Genomic DNA, 20,286 nt, shown 5'->3' on the forward strand with positions numbered 1-20,286 from the left:
GCGGATGGGCTGTGAGTGACAGCTGAAGAGCAGCGTTCGCAGCAGCAGGAGGCAGCGGCTAGGGAGCAGTTACTTGGGCTCCGACTGAGAGAAGAGGGCGACAGGGGTGTCCGGTGGGCTGTTGCGCGGTGGTTTGGTGGCTTTCGTTTATCCTCGCCTCCCCCATCGTTTCTGATGGTTCCAGCCGGCCGGAGGCTTCGGATGTCCCTGCCCAAGGATGTGCTGGTCTACTTTCTCATCTTCGGCTTTTCTGTCCCGCTGATGGTCCTGATGCTTATGATCTAAAATGGTTTTGGAGACTAGCCCTCGCGACTGCGGAGAGGCACTGGGAACGAGCTCTGTTTGGCAGCCTCGGGGCTCGATGACAACTGCCGCAGCAGCAGCGGCGGCGGTGGTGGCGGCGGCAGCGGTGGCCTGATCTCTCTTTTTCTCTCTCTCGATCGTGGGGGAGGGAGACAGGATGAACGTCGGAAAGGGGCACGATGCCTCGGATTTCTAGTCTCTCTGCCTGGTTTTGCTGTTGAGGATCGATCCGGGGAAGGGCGGGTGCGACAGTCCCCCGTGGGTCCGCCTGCCCGATTTCTAGGAAACTGCCCCATCATTGGGCAGGGCGTGGTGCTCCCTGCCCGAACATCCCCCCAGGGAAGGAGGGAGGAAACCCATCACACACATTCACATACGCGCGCGCGTATATTGCGAGTTGGCAGGTTGCATGACAGAACGGGCGAAAGAAGGGCCAAGCACAGCCACACACTTGTCCCAGATGTGCCAGGACTGGAGCGATGCCAGTAGCCGCCCAGGGTGTTAGCTACCGACCCTGGTTCGCCTTTCCCTCCGCTCTGAAGCAGGCCGCCTTTCCCCACCCTTCCCCGCCGCGGGGGTAACTCCACCACCTGCTGAACATCCCCACACCCCACCCCCGTCGTCGTCTTCTTCTTCTTGTTGTTGTTGTTAATTGGTGGTGCAACAGCTGCCGCCGCTCTGCAGCCTCCGGCGCGCGTTGCTGTTATTCGCCTCCCTGCCGGGGGAGTGTGTCCTCGCCGGCTCGCCGTGCCACGGTGGGAGGGCAAGGGGGCAGGGCTGAGATGGGAGAAGGCATGTCCAAAAGACTGAAGGTGCAACTGGGGGGCGAGGCGGAGATGGAGGAGCGGGCGTTCAACAACCCCTACCCGGATTATTCGCCCCACGGAGCCAGCGCCTCCTCGGCCAGCGCTGCCCCGCCTTCCCCCAGCGACTCGGAAGGCAAGCGGGGCCGCTCGGCTTCGCCCGAGAGAGACGATGCCCTCCCCTTCGACAGCGACGGGACGGTGAGTGAGCGAGCGAGCGAGCGAGCGAGGGAGTCCCGGGCCGGGAGGGCCGCAGGCGCCGCCGCGTGGGTTGCTGATCGGAGTGCCGACGTTCTAGAACGCGCGCCTGGGTTGCGGGACTCGTGGCGTTTCGGTGTGTTTGGAACGTTCGAACGTTGGGGAATTGCCCCGCCCCGGTTACAAAGAGGCGGGGCGGGGCGGGGCTGCTGCTTGCGAGTATTTGGATTGTTAGCCTAACTTAAGCAACATTCTTTTCAATGGGCCTAATCTGAGTACAAAACACTGGCCCAAGGAAAATGGCAACTGTGGTGTCTGGACACAAACTCTCTGGCTGAGTTCGGAAGACACGCTAATCAACGGTTGTTTCCCATTCTGTTCCTATTACCTCCCCCCACTCTCACAAGTTGATTAGCGTGTCGTCTGAATTCAGCCTCTCTCTGTGTCATGTCATAGATGGTGATCTCTCCCCACCCACCCCCGACTCGTTTGCATTTCTCTCTTAGGCCACAGCTAGACCTAAGGTTTATCCTGGGATCATCCAGGTTTCGTCCCTGCCCTGAGTACTGGATCCCCTGTGTGTTACCTAGATGAATAGGTTTGGCCCCTGGATGATCCAGGGATAAACCTTAGGTCTAACTATGGCCTTAGTCTCGCCCTGTAGCCTGAGCTGCTGCTCTTTAATGCACACACAAGAGTGAAGATGCAAGCATGCTGATAAAATCAGACTGACATTATGAACTGAATAGGAACCTTTAATTTTCCATGTTATCACTGAGAATTATGCCAAAAAGTAGAGTTTAGGGATCTTTCATGCATCACCAAATTGCTGGACCATGGAGTGAAGCGACTAGTTCTCAGTGAGGTGGAACTGAGCCTCACCTGGACCACTGCTGGTATGAGCTCACATGACTGAATGCTCCTCTATACAAAAACCACCACCCTTCCAAAGAAAAATAGCATTTTAGAGGAAGATTATATCACTGCGTTCTCCCTGATGTCTAGTTTTCAATATGCAGGGATTTATTATAATTTTTAATGGACCTGTGGTCTGAAATTATTCAACCCAGATGCAGGTTGACTAACTCTGTGGGAAGTAGACAGGGGACTTCCGGGGCAAATATTGTTGTGGGTAAAATTGGGGCAGTGTGGTGATGAGGTGATGCATTCATTCTGAATTTTCACGAGCTTACATTCAGGCCTCTTATTGGTAATCCTAGAATAGACTTGTGACATGTGTATTGTGTTTGTAATCGAATAACCCAAATGTTATGATATAGTAGCCTAGAATAGGGGTGGGGGACTTCAAGCCCAGGGGCCCAAATTCCTCCCTCTGGGTTCTCCAGATGGTGACGCTCCCTTCCCTGAACTACTGATTCTTGGGTGGTTTCCTGGCTTTTGTACATTTCCCCCCATTCCCAAAGGTTGAATGGCCTCTTCTAAGGCCTAATTATTGGCAGTAAGACCTTTAAGCTAAAATCGGCTGGGTTTTTTAAATATATTTTTGACTCCACCCCTTTGGCTCCGCCTGCTTTGCCTTCAGGCCTGCCCACCACTGGAATGCAACTGCCCCCATCCCAGCAATTCCGAAATTGAATTTGACCCTCAGGCTGAAAAGGTTTCTCACCCCTGGCCTAGGATATATGAGAAATTTACTTTTGAGAGTTTCCACCATAACAGTACCTGTATCCTAACCTATATAGTAAGTGCTATATCCCCACTTACTGATGTATCCCATCATTCCACTTTGGGAAATTATACAGGTAGTGCTAAAGTAACTGCGGAATTTAAAACAAAACAGTGATAAAATATACCATAGTTAAAGGTAATCAGCAAATAATGCATTTAGCAAAATACACAATTTAAATCTTCAGTTCCAATGGGTTAAAACAGCATCCTTTGGAGAGAACAGAAATATCTTAACTTAAAAGATAATAAAGTGAACATTGGACAAGACTCCTCAGTATGGAGGAGAGAAAGTCCTTTCCTTTGTTGATCACTGTACCTGTTGATCAATTGTAAGTAGTCATAATGGGACCCAAATAAATAAGAGGAGCAATTGTCTTAGAGCCACAGGCCTCCCTACACTACACATGTATGTCTTTTATATGACTTGAACTGTCATGGCTTTCCCCAGAGGATCATGGAAACTATAGTTTGGTAAAGTACTGAGAATTTGCTGTTAGGAATCTCTATTCTTCCCCTCCACTAAGCCCCCCCCCCCCCGGTTTCTGTTAAAAGGGAATGACTGCTAAACCAGCTTATATGCGTGTAGCCCTGAGTTAAGGTGGCCATATGCAAAGGAGTATGGAGCTCCTGTATCTTTAACAGTTGCATAGAAAAGGGAATTTCAACAGGTGTCATTTGTATGCATGCAGCACCTGGTGAAATTCCCTTTTCATTACAACAGTTAAAGCTGCAGGAGCCCTATCCTCCTTTTCATATGGTCACCCTACCTGAGTTGCCCTTTTTGTTTAATGGTGGAAAGCGCTTTGAGATATCTCTGAAGTTGACTGGAGTAGCCCCATGTTTAGCAATGGAAGTTGCTAACTAGGGATGGTTGAAAAGAAAGGTTTACTTTTGGGAAAAGCAGGATGTCAACATTGCACAGATCCCTGGAAATACCCAGTTATACAGTGCAATCAGATACATGTCTACTCGGAAGTAAGCCTCAGTGAGACTTGCTTCCAGGTAAGTGTGTGGCGATTTGAAGCAGAGGAAGGACAGGTGACTTGCCCCCATGAGCCAACTTATGGATGCCTAGCATTCATTCAATCTTTTGTTCCCCATCACACAGATTTCTGTAGCCATTCTAGGTTGTGTGTTTCTTATCTATCTATTTATTTATTTATTTATTCATTGCATTTCTATACCGCCCAATAGCCAAAGCTCTCTGGGCGGTTTCTTTTCTTCCCCAAGCTGAGGGCTGCTTTCTGATTAGTAAGCTAGTCTTGAAACAACATTCATGAGAAGCTGCTCTTCCATTTCTTTCAAGCCATTACCTTGGCTCAGTCACATCACTGGAGCATCATCGGCCCAGAATCCTAATATTTTGACAGCCTTAAATTGAGTACCAACGATATGATAGGTGACTGCAGAGCATAATCAAAAGCTGCCGTCAAATCTTGATGTCTCTGTGTGTCTGATTGTTTTGAAACCAAAAACCAGGGAATGGAATGCACTCAAGACATTAATATTAAGTACTAATGGGTTGTTTGTATGTGCCCTGACATATTTGTGGATTGCACTGCACGCACCATGTAATTAAGGCTTATTTTCGACTCTCACTGATTCCCTGGGTGCCAGTTGAACGCTAATGATACTTAATGGCAAACATTTGCTGGTTAGTGGGAATTGTTAATTAGGACATCTTCAGATGATTTAGTGGCGTTTGTTTGGTGGCCGCTTGGGAATTGCTTACATTTTATGTTTGTGGTAAAGACACTTATGGTTATCTTTTTGGTAAATTGCATGGTATGATTTAAATAGCTCCATACTTTATGTTTGGCTTATGGAGTAACATCTGGATGTTATTGATCTGGAGATGACACCCAGATTTTTTCCAGTTTAAATGTTTTATTATTTTCTAAAACACAAATAAAACAAACAAATAAACATTACAAAAAACAAAATCAAACATCAACATACAAAACATGCACAATTAAGATGGACTTCCAATTCCCTCCACAGCAAAAAATATGTAACAATATTTTTTCTTACTCTATAATTAGAAAAAGAGTTTCCCTCTTTCTTTCATTTTAACATTTTCTTCTCATTCATTGAATCTACAGATAAGCAAATTATTTTTTTCTAGTCCCTGCAAAAAACTATGAAAGGTTTCCATTCAGTTATAAACCTAGATGTTGACTTTTCTCTGATTATTGACATATGTTTTGCCATCTCTGCCATCTCCAACACCTTCAACAGCCATTCATCTGTAGTAGGTAATATTGAGACTTTCCATTGTTGTGCATATAGTAGTCTCGCAGCTATAGTCATATACAAAAACAAGGTCCCAAAGTTCTCTTTCATCTGGTCATCCATTAAACCCAGCAGAAAATATTCCGCCTTCAATTATATATTGGTTTTTAATACCTTCTGCATCAAAGAATGAATTTGTATGACACCCAGAATTTTGACGTGTCTTTGACGTGTATTTTCCACAGGATTTATTTATCGCATCTCTATATTACCCTTGTGCCAAGGAGCTGTATGTGAGGTTATCTCATTTTAACTTTACGATAAGTCCATAAGGAAAAATAAACTGAAAGATGGTCCAGTTGGTCCAAGATCAGCCACCAAGCTTCATGGCTGAGTAGGGATCTGAGCAGGCCCATCTCTCTTGCAACACCACCAGACTGGCTCTCTAATCTGGTGTGCTCGGGGCTGTCTAGTAGAGAGTAGAGATGGATAAATCCTGCAACTTCTGTGCAAGTCACACAGTTGGGTTGCCTGTGGCAAGTAACAATTGCTTCTAAATGATCAGACAAGCTTTTACAAGCTGTAAGGTAGTTGTTTCTCTTCTCTTGAGTCCATAAATATTCCACAGATTATTTACATAGGGTGACCATATGAAAAGGATGACAGGGCTCCTGTATCTTTAACAGTTGTATTGAAAAGGAAATTTCTGCAGGTGTCATTTGTATATACAGAGAACCTGGTGAAATTTCCTCTTCATCACAATAGTTAAAGCTGCAGAAGCCATGCCCTCTTGAACAGTTACAAAAGAGGGCAGGGCTTCTGCAGCTTTAACTGTTATGATGAAGAAGAAATTTCACCAGGTTCTCCATGCATACAAATGACACTTGCTGAAATTCCCTTTTCAATACAACTGCTAAAGATACAGGAGCCCTGTCCTCCTTTTCATATGGTCACCCTAATTTACAAATTTGCTAGTAAGACAAATGAGCTAGTACATCTTTGTGTAGCAAGACACTGTATGCTGCGGCCTGTGAATTAATCTAGTTTAATTTTCTGTTTTGCTTAAAATAGGGCTTTTCTTGCATTTTAATCTAAAAAACAATTTCCCCTGCATCACTTCTACCTAACTTCCTTATTATATAGCTTGTGAATGTTTACACTAATGACCAATCCCGTTGCAAATAAAACAAAAAGGATTCCTATTCCGGCGAGAGCAGGATTATCTGAATCTAAGTAGTTGCATGTGAACGTTCTAGTCTTATGAAGGGATTTTGGACTGCAATCCCATACCCATTTACTTGGGAGCAAGCCCCATTGTATTCAGTGGGATTTACTTCTGAGTAGACATGTTTATGATTGAACTGTAAACTACCTTAAATCCAAAGACTGCTTAGCTTAATTTGAGAACATGCCAAGCTTTAATAGAAGGTAATTCCATCTACAAGAACTGAGTAACACAAAGAGGGACTGAGAGTTCAAGCTGATTGATTCCTACACATCCGAAGTACATCCCATTAAGTTCAATGGGGCTTAGTCCCAGGTAAGTGGGTATAGGATGGCAACTTGGTGGTTTAAAATTTTGTATATCTGTTTTTAATGTTCAGCGTTTTTAACTTTTTTAAACCGCCCAGAGAGCTTTGGTTGTGGGGCTGTATATAAATGTAATAAATAAATGAATAAATAAATAAATAAACTTTGGTGATATTTTAGAATTTAGATCCATATGAATCAGAAGATTTCACCTTGATTAAATTTTCATGCATGGATAGCCCAATCCAATAAGCCGTAGAGTTAATTGACTGAGGCAGTCACATTTCAGGGGTGCCAGCCAGGCTAATCAAGAAAATCCATGCTTCACAGTCTCTGATGTGTGGGGGTCATTGTGCCCTCCTTCAATTGAAGTTCCTTTTCTCTCATTGTATTCAGTTGAATCGTGCCAGAAGTGTGTTCCCAATGACACAAGGGAAATGAACTCCACTCTGAAGAGTTTTCCTAAGAAGAAACACAGTTCTTACACACACATACACACAGTTTAGCAAGATGCAGGGGACAGAGACAGGCCTTCCTTGAGGTGGTGTGAAGCCTCAGCCTCAGCCTGCAGATTGGTGACCTACTGCCACCGCTGCCTTCAGCGGGTGCTCTAGAGAGCCCTGACAGCCATTCTTTTGCCGAGGCATTTGCTGTAGCAGGAGAGTGTAGCAGATGGGACTCTCTGGAGCAGCTGCCCACTTGGGGATGCTAGTGGGTGCTCCAGAGAGCCCTGCCAGTCCCACTCTCCTTTCGTGACAAGTGCTGCAGTAAGTCAGTGGCTGGCAGGGCTCTTTGGAGCAGCCACATACTCTGTTTTTCACTCTGAGGCCACCTGCCCTCCGGTTCGAGCTGAGAATCCTCTCGGCAGGAGGCTGACACTGGGTGGCTGGGCTCTCCCGAGAGCTGATGCAGCAGTATCACCTGGTGAAATTCCTTCTTCGTTGCAACAGTTAAAGCTGCAGGAGCCTTACCTTCTTTTGTATCTGGTCATTCTAGCTAAAGAGGACAACGCTCCTGAAGCTTTAACTGTTGTTAAGAAGAGGGAATTTCAGCAGGTGCTGCCTGCATACAAATGACACCTGCTGAAATTCCCTTTTCTATATGTTAAAGATACAGGAGCCCCGTCTTCCTTTTCATGTGGACACCCTACTGAAGCATCCTAGGAGAAGTTGGAACAGACGAATCTCCCTTCTCCATAGTCATTAAAGACAGTGTGAAATATCAATGAACTGTAGTTTTGATTTGGTTTTCTCCTGCCCTTTTATATGCCTTTTAATGCTATATAGCATTTGTGTGTGTGTGTGTGTGTGTGTGTGTTATATAACATAGTGTTTTTATTCTGCTTTTCACTGCTCCGAAATCTTTGGATGTGGAGTGGTATACAAATATTGTAAATAAATAAAATAATATCTCTCCTTAATTTCTGCAGCTCAGCACTTATTTCATTAAAAGGGTCACAACTAAAATTAAGGATCTGTTGCAGCAAATGGAAGAAGGGCTAAAGACAGCAGATCCTCATGACTGCTCTACATACACTGGGTGGACAGGTGAGGTGCCTGAACTACTTGACAGTAATTATAGGGTTCCCTTGGAGGTGGGGCTTTCAAGAGCTTCACAGATGCTCCACTTCTTCTGCAATCTAATGCTAGATTTTGGGCTCAGGCCTCGTTTCTATTGAAATCACATTCTTTCATAATGTTTTGTGCTGCTTTTCTATGAAGTCATCCCCAGAGCGTTTGACAGTATTGTAGGCAAGACATGCACCTCCACCTCCAGTAGGTGACCACATGGAAAGGAGGACAGGGCTCCTGTATCTTACAATTGTATAGAAAAGGGAATTTCAACAGGTGTCATTTGTATGCATGCAGCACCTGGTGAAATTCCCTCTTCATCACAACAGTTAAAGCTGCAGGAACCCTGCCCTCTTTTGTATCTGGTCACTCTAGTATAGCTCCTTCAGCTTTAAATACTGTAATACCACAAATATCAACCACCATTCAATTAACCTGGCCAAATAGCAATAAACGGAGTGAGTATTTCTTCTAAATGGGGAACACTGCCTACATAGTTTCTTCAGTGACCAAGAAAGAGCTGTCCTCTCTATCATCCAATCATTGTTTTAACTGGGGAAATAAGCAAGAAGAGCCCAGTAGGTCCCCACTTTCTACATACAGCAGCCAACTGGGCTGGAGGTAGAGTGACCATATGGAAAGGAGGACAGGGGTCCTGTATCTTTAACAGTTGCATAGAAAAGGGGATTCCAGGTGACATTTGTATGCATACAGCACCTGGTGAAATTCCCTCTTCTCACAACAGTTAAAGCTGCAGGAGCCCTGCTCTCTTTTGTATCTGGTTACTCTAAAAGAGGACAGGGCTCCTGCACCTTTAACTGTTGTGAGGAAGAGGGAATTTCACCAGGTGCTGCATGCATACAAATGATACCTGTTGAAATTCCCTTTTCTATACAACTTTTAGATACAGGAGCCCTGTCCTCCTTTCCATGTGGTCACCCTACTGGTGGTGGAGGTGCATGTCTTGCCTGTCAAACACTCTGGGCATGACTTCATAGAAAAGCAGATCCAATTAATTAGTTGAATGGGTTAATTGGCTGGTGGATTGAGACACCTGGATTTTTTGAAAGAAAGGAAAAAAGAATTTGTTGCTTTAATGAACAGAATTCAGTGTGAGGGTATCTGTCTGTTCCGTTCGACAGAAGATGCACCAGATGTTGTATTGGGCATAGGAATCCGCTTTCTGAGAATCTCGGCAAGAACATGCTTGAAAGTGCATGGGGAATGCCTACTAGAATCTCTGAAGCACCAGAAGTGGCTGAATAAGATTTACTCTCGTAAGACTCGTAAGCCTTTGGACTTAGAGACTTCTGAGATTCCTATGCCCTGCAGGGAGGGAGGAGCAGTGGATGTGATCTTTGCCTCCCCGTTCTAAGATCGCCTATATTTTTGCTACCCTGTCTAGCAAGGGTGCTTTGGAAGGGGAAGAAAGCCTGGAAGAGGCTTAGGATAGTTTGTATCCTGGCCTCTCTGGTCTCCTCCTCTAACCTTCCCACTGGCAAGTTCCCTTTTCCTCCTCTCCAGGATTAAATTTCCAACCTCAGAAAGGCAGCTGTTGCGATTCTCTCCGTACCATCTGAGGTGTTCTATGGTCTTTGGGACCTTCACCTGGGATTGCTGGATTGCTCTCTTACAGTCTAAAAGATTAACAGTCTTTAATCCCTGGGTGCAGGACTTCAGTACTGTGCTTTGCTCATTGCCCATCCCCAACAGCAGCTAGCCAGAATAATTCAAGGAAGTAAAGATGCAGAGTAAAATATGCAAACTAGGAGATTTATGCAAATCTGCTTAATTTTTTATAATTGAAGCAGAATGCACAGGGATTTCTGACACCAAATTTGTACTTTCAGAGTGCAGCATTTATTTATTCATACTGAGTACACACAATCCTGGGTACCGCTTGTATTGGACTCCTGTTCTGTACTTGTGGCATACTAGAATTATATATTACTTTAAAGCATTTTTACCCCATTTTTTAGCTGCAGAGGCTCCCAAAGTGGGTCATGTAAGGTCAGTTATAACAAGTCAATCCCTGCACTCAGGCTTACAATCTAAAAAACATGACATAAAAGGGGAAGGGGAGCGAAGAAGGAAAAAAGCAAACTCAGGCATCAGTTCTTAAACTTACGAAGTATTTATAACTACCAGCTGAGATGGAGACAGTTCAGGAAAGGAAGAGCCAAAAGGAGCTGGTGTCTCAGCAGAGCGGATGGAATAGCCCCACTTCCTATCATTCCCTCTGTTGGAATAGCTGCTGATAGGTGTGGAAGGGAGAAGCACAATGCAGCTGGTGTCTCAGCAGAGCTGATGGAGATGGGAAACTGATGCTTGGGTTAGATGGTCTTCAGGTTTCTTCCAACTTTGTCCCTAGGAAGAGTTAAATCTGAAAGAGGCTTGGCCCACACTCAATTCTGAAAGTAGAAGATCATTATTTTTCTGCTTCTTCCTCTTTAATGGTTTTTTTGAAGGATTCGGCGCGTTCTGAGCAGATGGTTCTGTAGGTGGAGAGGTGAGAAAATGGTGGCATTTGTGATTGGTTTGTTTTTAAAAATCTAAAAATGGGAGCAGTTTTATGGAACTGATTCTTTTTCTTTTTAATTGCCGCCTCTCACTTGCTGTTTTTTAAGAAGTGGAACGGAACAAAATTCTGAGGCTGGGCACAAGAGAATGCATTGCTAATTCAACTAAGGGAAAGTGCAGTGCAACCTTTCCCTTAGAACAACAGGTTGGATGGATGAGTAATATCAGCCCTATGGAGGATGGTTTGAGCTTTGTACAAGAATGCTCAAGGACGATGCAAAAGAGAGATGAAATATCAAGGATGTTTCACTTGGTGTCCTCCCCTGGTAGCAATGTGCTAACTTGCTAACCTCAGAAAGTTTCCGAGAATATCTGTTTACAATAACTAAAGCACTTAGGAAGCCCTTGATTCATCTTAAAGACAACAATATTTTCCTACATAAACTAAATTTAGGGCGCAATGCTATGTACGTTAAGATAGGGGGGGAAAGTCCTGCAACTCCCAGAAAAAGTGCTGGGAGTTGTAGGACTTCTTCTGTCTAAACGTGCATAGGATTGCGTCCTTACATATCACCCCCTGCAGGTAATTTTCAGAGGGTAAAGAAGTGTGGTGATGTCATGCAGTGTCATAGTACAAAAACTATGGAAGAACAAAATGACTTTGCAGATGCCTTGCATGCCCCTGCGTTGTCACCTGTCCTCTTCCACTTACAGCATTATTCTTTGTCATTCCTGCTCAGGCATGACTGTGTTCCCATACTCCTCTTGCTGGATGGGAGTCATGTCCCCATGGCGCTATCCCATATGCTGCGCCCTCCCTTCCGTCAACCGCATTAAGTTTGTCGTTCTGTGAGCGCATACTTGGGGTGGGTAAGCCCTCCTGAACTCAGTGGGACTTGCGTCTTACAACACCATGCTACGTATTTATACACAGAGCAGTAGCAGGCAACCATTTTGGGCCCGTAGGCACATTTAGCCATTTGAGAAACTGTCCTGGCGCCATCACAAAATGGGCGTGAGGCCGATGAAAGCATCATGTGTGGCCCAGAAGCATTCACAGGAAATTAAGGTAGCTGGATGTCCTCACTTTGATCTGAAGCAATCCCAGCTGCCGATAAGAAATTGTGTTTTTTTAAATATAGATAGATAGATAGATAGATAGATAGATAGATAGATAGATAGATAGATAGATAGATGGGGGGCATCTTAGTGATGTCAAGGAAAATGTCTGAGGAAATACTAGTACCCACAGGCACCTTCCCCTGAATCTGAGCAGCACAGTGTTATTTCCTTCCCCAAGTGAGGGTTTATGGGGAGTTTTGTATCTGGTCACTCTAAGGGCAGGGCTCCTGTAGCTTTAACTGTCGTGATGAAGAGGGAATTTCACCAGGTGCCTCATGCATGCAAATGACACCTGCCAAAATTCCCTTTTCTAGACAACAGTTAAAGATACAGGAACCCTGTCCTACTGCTAGAGGAAGAGGAGTGAATTTTTGCCCCAGCACTACCTCCTACATTGTTCCTACAACCACCTGGCTCAGCTTTTGGAGGCGCTGAAGGGGGGGGGGAGGTCAGTGAAAATCATCTCTTCCCCTCCCTCCAACCCAGAGATTGGCAGCTCCTGGCTTTCCAGATGTTTTGGCCTACAATTCCCATCATCCATCACTCTTGGTAATGCTGGCTAGGGCTGATGGGAGTCGTAGGCCAAAACATCTGGAGGGCCACAAGTTGCCCACCCCTGTTCCAGCTGCAGTATTCTGTGAGCGGAGCTCCACACACAGGAAAGCTAGAAGGGCAGGGTGGGAGAAGAAGAAACCGACGGGGAAAGAGACATGGTGAAGAATTGGGCGAATCCCGTGTTGTTGTTTTTGTAATTAAGGGTGAGTCCACTACTGATTTACCACTACTGATGACATTTGCCACTACTGATTTAATTCTTTTGTAAATGTAATTCTCATTATTGCAGGGGTGCAGAATCTCAGACCCGGGGCCCAAAATCTGGCCTGCCTGGAGTCCCCTGATGGCCATGCTCCCCCAGTTCCTTTCCCCCAACTACAGCTCCTTGGATGGTTTCCTGGCTTTTTGAAGTGTTTACCCCATTCTAAAAAGAGATCCCCTCCTAAATCTTAGCTACTAGCAGTAAGAACTTTCATCTAAAATATGCTGGTATTTTTGGCCCTGCTCATCACTGGAAAGCTTCACTGAAGCAGAATTCGCCCCTTGGGCTGAAAGAGGTTCAACATCCCTACTTTATTGGATGGTGGCCAGGGATGCTGAGGAAATGGGAGAAACGGGTGTAGTGTGGTGTAGTGGTTAGAGTACTGGACTGGGAGTCGGGAGATCTGGATTCTAGTCCCCACTCAGCCATGGAAGCTCACTGGGTGGCTTTGGGCCAGTCACAGACTCTCAGCCCAACCTACCTCACGGGGTTGTTGTGTGGATAAAATGGAGAAGAGGAGGTTTATGTACACCGCCTTCAGTTCCTTGGAGGAAAAAAAGATGGGATATAAATGCAATAATAAAATAAATAAATTTAATTCCTCTTTTGTATGACGATTCCAGGGGTCGCCCTCTTGTACCTTCAGCTGTATCGTGTGACGAAAGAGCCAAATCACCTACAGCGATCCCTGGACTACGTGAAGAGAATACTGCGCAATCTGAATGGAAGACGGGTTACGTTCCTCTGCGGCGACGCTGGGCCCTTGGCAGTGGGCGCGGTGGTGTACCACAAGCTGAAGAATGACAGCGAGTCCAAGGAGTGTGTGACCAAGTGAGCATCTGGGAGTGATTGGGTTAGGGAGCAACACTAGGGATAAGCAGAACATTCTTTCGCGGTTGGCATGACTCCAGTAGCATAGGTTCTGAGGCCAAGGGAAGAAACTGGTGAGGATTAAGTAAGTGTGTTTGTTTTGTTTTATTTATTTATTTATTATTTACAATATTTGTATGCTGCTCCATATCTAAAACAGATTCCGGAGCAGTGAAAATAAGAAATGAAAAGTAAAAAGAAAGAAAGCACCATTGTTAAAACTATTCTTTTAAAAAACAGAATGTTTTACATGTTTAGACCCTGCCCTTTCATAGTGATGTGGGTTTTTCGAAAAATTCTGAACTGGAAAAATTTCCTCATGTGAATTAGGTTAATTTGCATAGGGGAAATTTTCCAGTTTGCGCTGGAAAATATCCTGACGCTCTAGAGAGTGGTGTAATTTAGCATGTTTATTTTACTTGTCTTAAGCGAACAGCAAGCTAAGAAAAGTATCCCATGTTAGGTTTTTGTCCCAGTGCACCTCAAGCTTCTGACCCAAAGTATTTGAGGTGGAAATTAAAGCACAACTTAAGGTGCAATCCTCTGCATGTTCAGAACAGAAAAAAATCATACAGCTCCCAGCATCCCTCTGGCCAACCATGATGGCTGGGGCATGCTGGGACTTTTGGTTGGAATTCGGGTTGGTTGGGCCAGTGGGAGGAATGCTCTTTGTGTTCTTCTTGGCTAATCCTCTCTCTGGTAAATAAGGGGTTAACTTGATTAACTTTCCTTTTAGCCTTTATTGGTTAATTAGTTCTGCCCTTTCTTCCACTCCTATATCTTGACCATTTCCCTTCTAATCTGCCTCCTCCCTTTCTTTTTTTTATTTCTTTTCCTCCTCACTCTGCAACAAGGTCTGTTGGTTTTTATCTCCAGAAGTGGAGATGACTACCAATGTTTTTTACTTGGAATAAAGTTTTTGCTGTTTTCTTTTTCACCTTGACTATGAGCTCCATCACACGTGGGAAAACACGCTCCCTACCGTCGCTTCTCTGCTCCTGGTTTCATTGCTCAGTTACTTCCTGTTTCAAAACAGGAAGTAAACACTGAGCACGAGGCCCATTCAGTCTGGAGTTCTAATCACACTGCTTCTCCAGCACACAGCAGAAGACAGCAGCAACTTCTGGTTTTAAAAATATTTCAGACTTTTTGTGTTTTTTTCTTGTGGCGCAAGGAAGGCCAGAAGGGCCGGAAGGCGCGCGGGAGGCAGATGACGTCATGTGAGGGACCTGCGAAAAATCCAGTAACAAGCGTGTAATAAAACGCTCGTCGGATGGAGCCCTATAAGTCTTGACGGACTGTTTATTGCAGCTTCTGCTTGTGAACTTCTCGAACTATTCTCATATTACCCACACTTTTCTCAGTATAGATAGGCATTAAATTTCACCCTTAATGTGTTTTTTAAATGTTATATCATGTAGTTTTTGTTATAGGAATACTTGTAAAACAATAGCACCTACTCCCTTAGCTTGTTTAAGAAAAGGCCTGTGCCTGGTGCCAAGAGGACATCAAAACAGCCCTCAAGCGATTCTTCTTTGGGGGAGGAGGGAGGATGCCTAAGACAAGACACCCCAGCATTCCTTCCCAGTCGGCACCTGCCACACCTCAGATGGCGCAGGCACTCAGAGGAGGGCCTCCAAAGTTGACCTCCAAGCACCGGCTAGTCAATGTGGGGGGTAGGCGTTCTTTCCGGGAGCCCTCTTGAGTTGGACATGCTTTTATTGCATCTTGAGGATTTATGATTATGGTTCTACATGCTGCGAAGCGTGCTTTTTTTTATCAGCGTAGCAGCCGTGAAACGCACCAGTTGGCCAGGGCGGTTTTAAGCACCGGAGAAGCAGAATATTAAGTATACACTTTGCTGGAGCAAACCAAGGCTGCCATTCTGTGTGCAAACCGCAGAGGAAGTGCCATTGAAGTCAGCGAGACTTGCTTCCAAAGAAGCACGCCTAGGATTGCCCTACGCAGATCCATGTAGTCTAGCGCTCGGTTGCCAAGGTAGTGGCCGGTCAAAATCTTCATGGAGGGCAGGGCGGGGTTATCCAGCCCATCTTGATTGTCCCAAGCATCTGGGAGTCAAGTTGCCAGTGAAAACATATTTTTATTGCACCAATGTTTTTTAAGGCTCTTGTGACTTTTTTGTGTGCTTGCATGGATGTGTGCCCATGTGTTCGCATGCATGTCCATTGTTTCAACTCAGTAAATTGCTTATAGTGGGATGCATCCAGGATCTGCTTATGGAAAGTTCCTCTGCCTGATTTGGGGTGTGTGTGTTTCCCTTCCCCTCCACCCCACAATTTAGCCCATTCAGCAGGGTCTCCTGACTCTCCATGGCACATTTTCAAGGGGCTGGAGCCTGCTTAATGGAAAACAAATGCCACTGCAGTAGAAACGAGGGAGCGGGGATGTCTACATTCACCAGTGCAGTTGATCCAACATAAATCTGGATCCAACCCAATGTATTTAAAATTTTTAACATGAAGATGATTTTTCCATGCTTTTATTGCCTCTTAAGTATTTATGGTTCTGCACGCTGCGAAGAGTGCTCTTTTTTATTTAATCAGCGTAGCAGTCGTGAAATGTTTACGCCATCTAAATGAATCAACCCACATAGAGGGTTGGCCGCTCTTTGTTGATAAGGCACCCTTATGCACGGTAGCCCAATATGTGTGTTTTCCTCCCCCAAACCCATTTGCAGCTTTCGTTGCATTTCATACTGGAACTGGTTGTGGGTTAAGTATTAAGCTTGGCCACAGACGATCTCCCCCAGTTTAGGAGACAAATGGTTTGAGACACCCTGGGTGTAACTAAAAACAAGCCAACAAATCAGCTGCCCGTGCTTAGACGTGTCTTTGGCGCATCCATGGAGCAGGGACCCTTTAATTCATGGAATGTTTTAAAGAGAAGCCAAAACACCTGCAAAGCTCCTCCGTAAAGGTTATAAGTAAGTGACTTGGTTAGTTGCCTGTGACTAGTAGAAAGTATGTCATCTTCGTCGTCGTCATCCCACTCTAGCATGTGAGATCCATCTTTCTTGTTATGTTGCTTCTAATATTTTCATGCCAGGAAATAATATTTGTTTCCAGAGGCTTTAGGGGGTGCTTTCCCAACATTCTCCTGCTCTGGAGCCAACCTTGGGAGGGTTATAAACCCCAAAGCGCTTCCCATGTGCATTTGGCCCGGTGGCCGTACCTGTTAGCATTCCGCCAGCATCTCTGGTCCCTGCCTGCTGTTGCAGATGAGCTCTCGAGGGCTCTGCCCGCAGCCGCTGCCATGCCGTTTATATTTAGAACATTTAATCAGTCTCCTAATCCACACACACCCCGTGCGATTAATCTCCGCCACGGCTTTTGATATGAATATTTCCATTTGAAATGGAACGTCTTTCTCTGCTGAGGATAAAGCCAGGGAGGTGGTTTATTTAATTATTATTTTTTAGATTTGGAAACAGCCAGACGGTTTTGTGGAGTGCAAGCGAAGAGTAAAATGAGATTAAGGCTAGGATCCTAAGCCTGCTTAATGGGAAATAAATTCCATTGGAATCAATTGGGCTTACTTCCAAAGGAAGTGGCGGCCATCCAGAAGGCGGCATGGGGGCACATCTGCAAGCACAGCTGGATATCTTTCTCCTTTTTCTGAACAGCCCTGCCCCCATCCAAATGAGTGCATCATAAGCCACTTTTGACAGGCAAGGGACGTGGAGCAGCTTACAGCATGATTAGGGGGTGGGTGGGGTACTGCTAGGACAAAGAAAACCCCTCTTGATGGCTTGGTTCACACAGGAATGTTCAGCACTTGGTTTACTGTACCCTTGATAACTGAATGTGTGAATTGGCTCCACTGAACAGCATCCTGTGTGTGGTTCAATACACAATATTCCATTGGGCATTCTCCTCCAGGTAAAGCAGGGGGGACACTCCTCTTTCAGCCTAGGGGCTGAATTCAATTTTGGAAGAGCTCTCGGGGGCTGCATTCTGGAAGGGGGGTGCACTGAAGGCAAAAGGGATGGGGCCACGTTATCCAAAAAATACCAGCATATTCTATCTTAAAGCTTTTACTAAGCCTTGGGAGAAGGATTTCAACCTTTCAGCGGTTGGGGAAAGGAATTGAGGCTACTGGGAGGCAGGCCCAAAGGTTCAACACCCCTGATCTAAGGAATGGGAGGATGTGCTCGGGAACAGCTTGGAGGCAGGTGTGATGTTGGATGCTTGGAGGCTGATCTGCGTGTTGGTAATTCGTAGAGATTTGGGGTTAGATCCCATTTGAGTCATACTTAGAGTAGACCCATTGAAATGAATGGGACTTAAGTTAACCTTGACATTCTTGTCCCATTGATTTCAGTGGGCCTACTCTAAGCATGACTCAGTATGGATCCAATGCACTATTTTTATTCAGCGCTGAGATTCGGCACACTTTCTACAGGAAGGGCCATAGTTCAGTGGTAGAGCACACACTTTAGACACAGAAACCCCTAAGTTCAGTCTCTGACATTTCCAGGTAGGGCTGGGAAAAATCCTGGTCTGAACACTCGGAAGGGCTGCTGTAGTTGGTGTAGACAACACTGGCCAAGAGGGACCGGTCGTTCCCCAAGTTCAGTGTACCTTTTCTGAAAAAGCTGTGAAGACGTTGAGGAAAATGTTGTTTTGGTCCTTTATTCCAAGCTATTTTTCTCCCACCAGGCAGAAGGGTGCACAAACATTTGATCTAGGCAAGTCTTAAAAGCTACCTCAGATTGAATAATCCTCACGAAGAAGTTCCTCAAAGAGGCTAGTCCACAAAGGTTTATACCAGCTCACCGGGCTACATAAACCTACTCGGTTAGTTATTGCTGGCACACTCACAGCCTGAGAGAAAGAGAGCCATTGAAATAAAGCTTCTCTACTAGGTTACCTGGTGTCAGTTCTTGTTCACCATGGCAACCAGGCAAGTCTCTGTTTGCAAGCGTTGATTGGATCATATTCCATGAATCACGGCTGAGAACGTGGTGTGATGTTGGGAGAGAGTAAAACTGAGAGCCACTTTTAGTTCTTTTCCCAATTCTGTTTTACCCCAGACTCCTGCAGCTCCAGAGGATGGTCCTCGCCACAGATTCTGAACTTCCAGATGAGCTGCTCTATGGAAGAGCCGGTTACCTGTATGCCTTGCTTTATTTGAACACTGAAATTGGTCCTGAGACTGTGCCACAGTCTGTTATCAAAGAGGTAAGAGAAAGCACAGATTTGGGGAGTTTGAGTTCCCACTTCCTTGAGTTGTGGGAAGTTCTAGAGGGTCAGCTTTGCACTGAGTCGGTTCCCTTAGGAGGAGAAATTACATGGGGCTTGTGGGTGCCTTTTATGTGTCCCCACGTTTTCCTCTAAGCCAGGGGTCCCCTATCTTTTGAGAGAGTGTCATGGGTGGTCCCGCAAAATGGCTGCCATAGTGGGCGTGGCAGATCACAAAATATTTCCCAGAAGGCACGTTGGTGAGACTAAAAGAGAAGCAGCCTGGCCCAGAATCTAATGCAAGTCAGATATTCTGTCCTGAGGCATAATGGAAGGCGTGTGGTGAGACCGCCAGGGGGACGTTGCACTCCTGTTCCTGCTTTTGGAGATAAATAAAACAAAGGGTCTTCCCAAATGCCAGGCCACATGTGTGTGAGGGGTGCAGGACAGGCCCTCTTAAAAACATGAAGAAATAATAATATTAAAAACATGACGAAATAATAATATGAAAGCGCAACTTTAATATTAATTTTCTTCTTTAAATTCTTTATAAGATTGACTTGGGCTGCTAAATGTACCAACCAGGTGTGAGATGTTCTCTGTGCCTACTGTTCCCTCTGTCTGCATTAGGTGGTGGATTCCATCACTGAATCGGGGAAAAACCTTTCCAGAGAAGAGCGGAAGACTGAACGCTGCCCGTTATTGTACCAGTGGCACAAGAAGCAGTATGTTGGTGCAGCCCACGGCGTGTCTGGCATCTACTACATGCTGATGCAGGTAACGTTCCATGATTGTCTGCCCAGGTTGGCCTCCATTCATGGTGCTTAGCATGGAGCAAACTTCTCTTGCAGGTGAATGATCTTGAACAACAGGAGTCTCTCTCCCTCCCTCCCTCCCTCCCTCTCTCTCTCTCTCTCTCTGCCCTGCCCTGCTTCTAGCCTAGACGTGTGGAGCCTTTTCCACCCTGAGGACTGAATCCCATTTCAGAGAAGTTCTCAGGGGCCACTGCATTCCAGCAGGGGTGGGGCCAAAGGTAAGAGGGGTGGGGCCAAAATACCACGGATGTCAGCACACTTTAGCTTAAAGCACTTCTTGAAAGTCACTGAGCCTTGGGAGAGACATTTCAACCTTTTAGAAAAAGTGGGGGCGGGGGACAGCACAGATGCTGGGAAACCACCCAGTGATCTCTGGTCAGGGGAAAAGGCCCTTTGCGTATGCTCACAGCCACTCTTACTAGTGGGCAGGACGACATCATATTTCAACGGCGGAGCATGTGCTTTGCATGCAGAAGGCCCCAGATGTAATCCCTCATTCAAGCAACAGCACATGTGGGAGGAGAATCCCCTTCCTGCCGTCTTTAGCAACCCAGCTGCTAAGGCCCTATTTTAAGAATTTTTATTTATTTATTTATTGCATTTCTATACCACCCA

The 20,286-nt window shown here is 45.5% G+C and overlaps 1 protein-coding gene across 1 annotated transcript in view; it reads left to right on the plus strand.

Moving 5' to 3' along the window:
* The first annotated feature begins 929 nt into the window (after positions 1-929).
* The window catches only part of LANCL2 (LanC like glutathione S-transferase 2), a 29,588-nt gene continuing 10,231 nt past the window's right edge, over positions 930-20,286 (plus strand). Inside the window, exons 1-5 of the mRNA XM_063129304.1 lie at positions 930-1,307; positions 8,185-8,302; positions 13,409-13,616; positions 18,709-18,856; positions 19,487-19,633. Of these exons, the coding sequence (XP_062985374.1) occupies positions 1,086-1,307; positions 8,185-8,302; positions 13,409-13,616; positions 18,709-18,856; positions 19,487-19,633 (843 nt within the window). The 5' untranslated portion in view covers positions 930-1,085. The remainder of the gene's footprint in view (positions 1,308-8,184; positions 8,303-13,408; positions 13,617-18,708; positions 18,857-19,486; positions 19,634-20,286) is intronic.

Source organism: Elgaria multicarinata, chromosome 1 (assembly GCF_023053635.1).
Source record: "Elgaria multicarinata webbii isolate HBS135686 ecotype San Diego chromosome 1, rElgMul1.1.pri, whole genome shotgun sequence".
Taxonomy (NCBI): domain Eukaryota; kingdom Metazoa; phylum Chordata; class Lepidosauria; order Squamata; family Anguidae; genus Elgaria; species Elgaria multicarinata.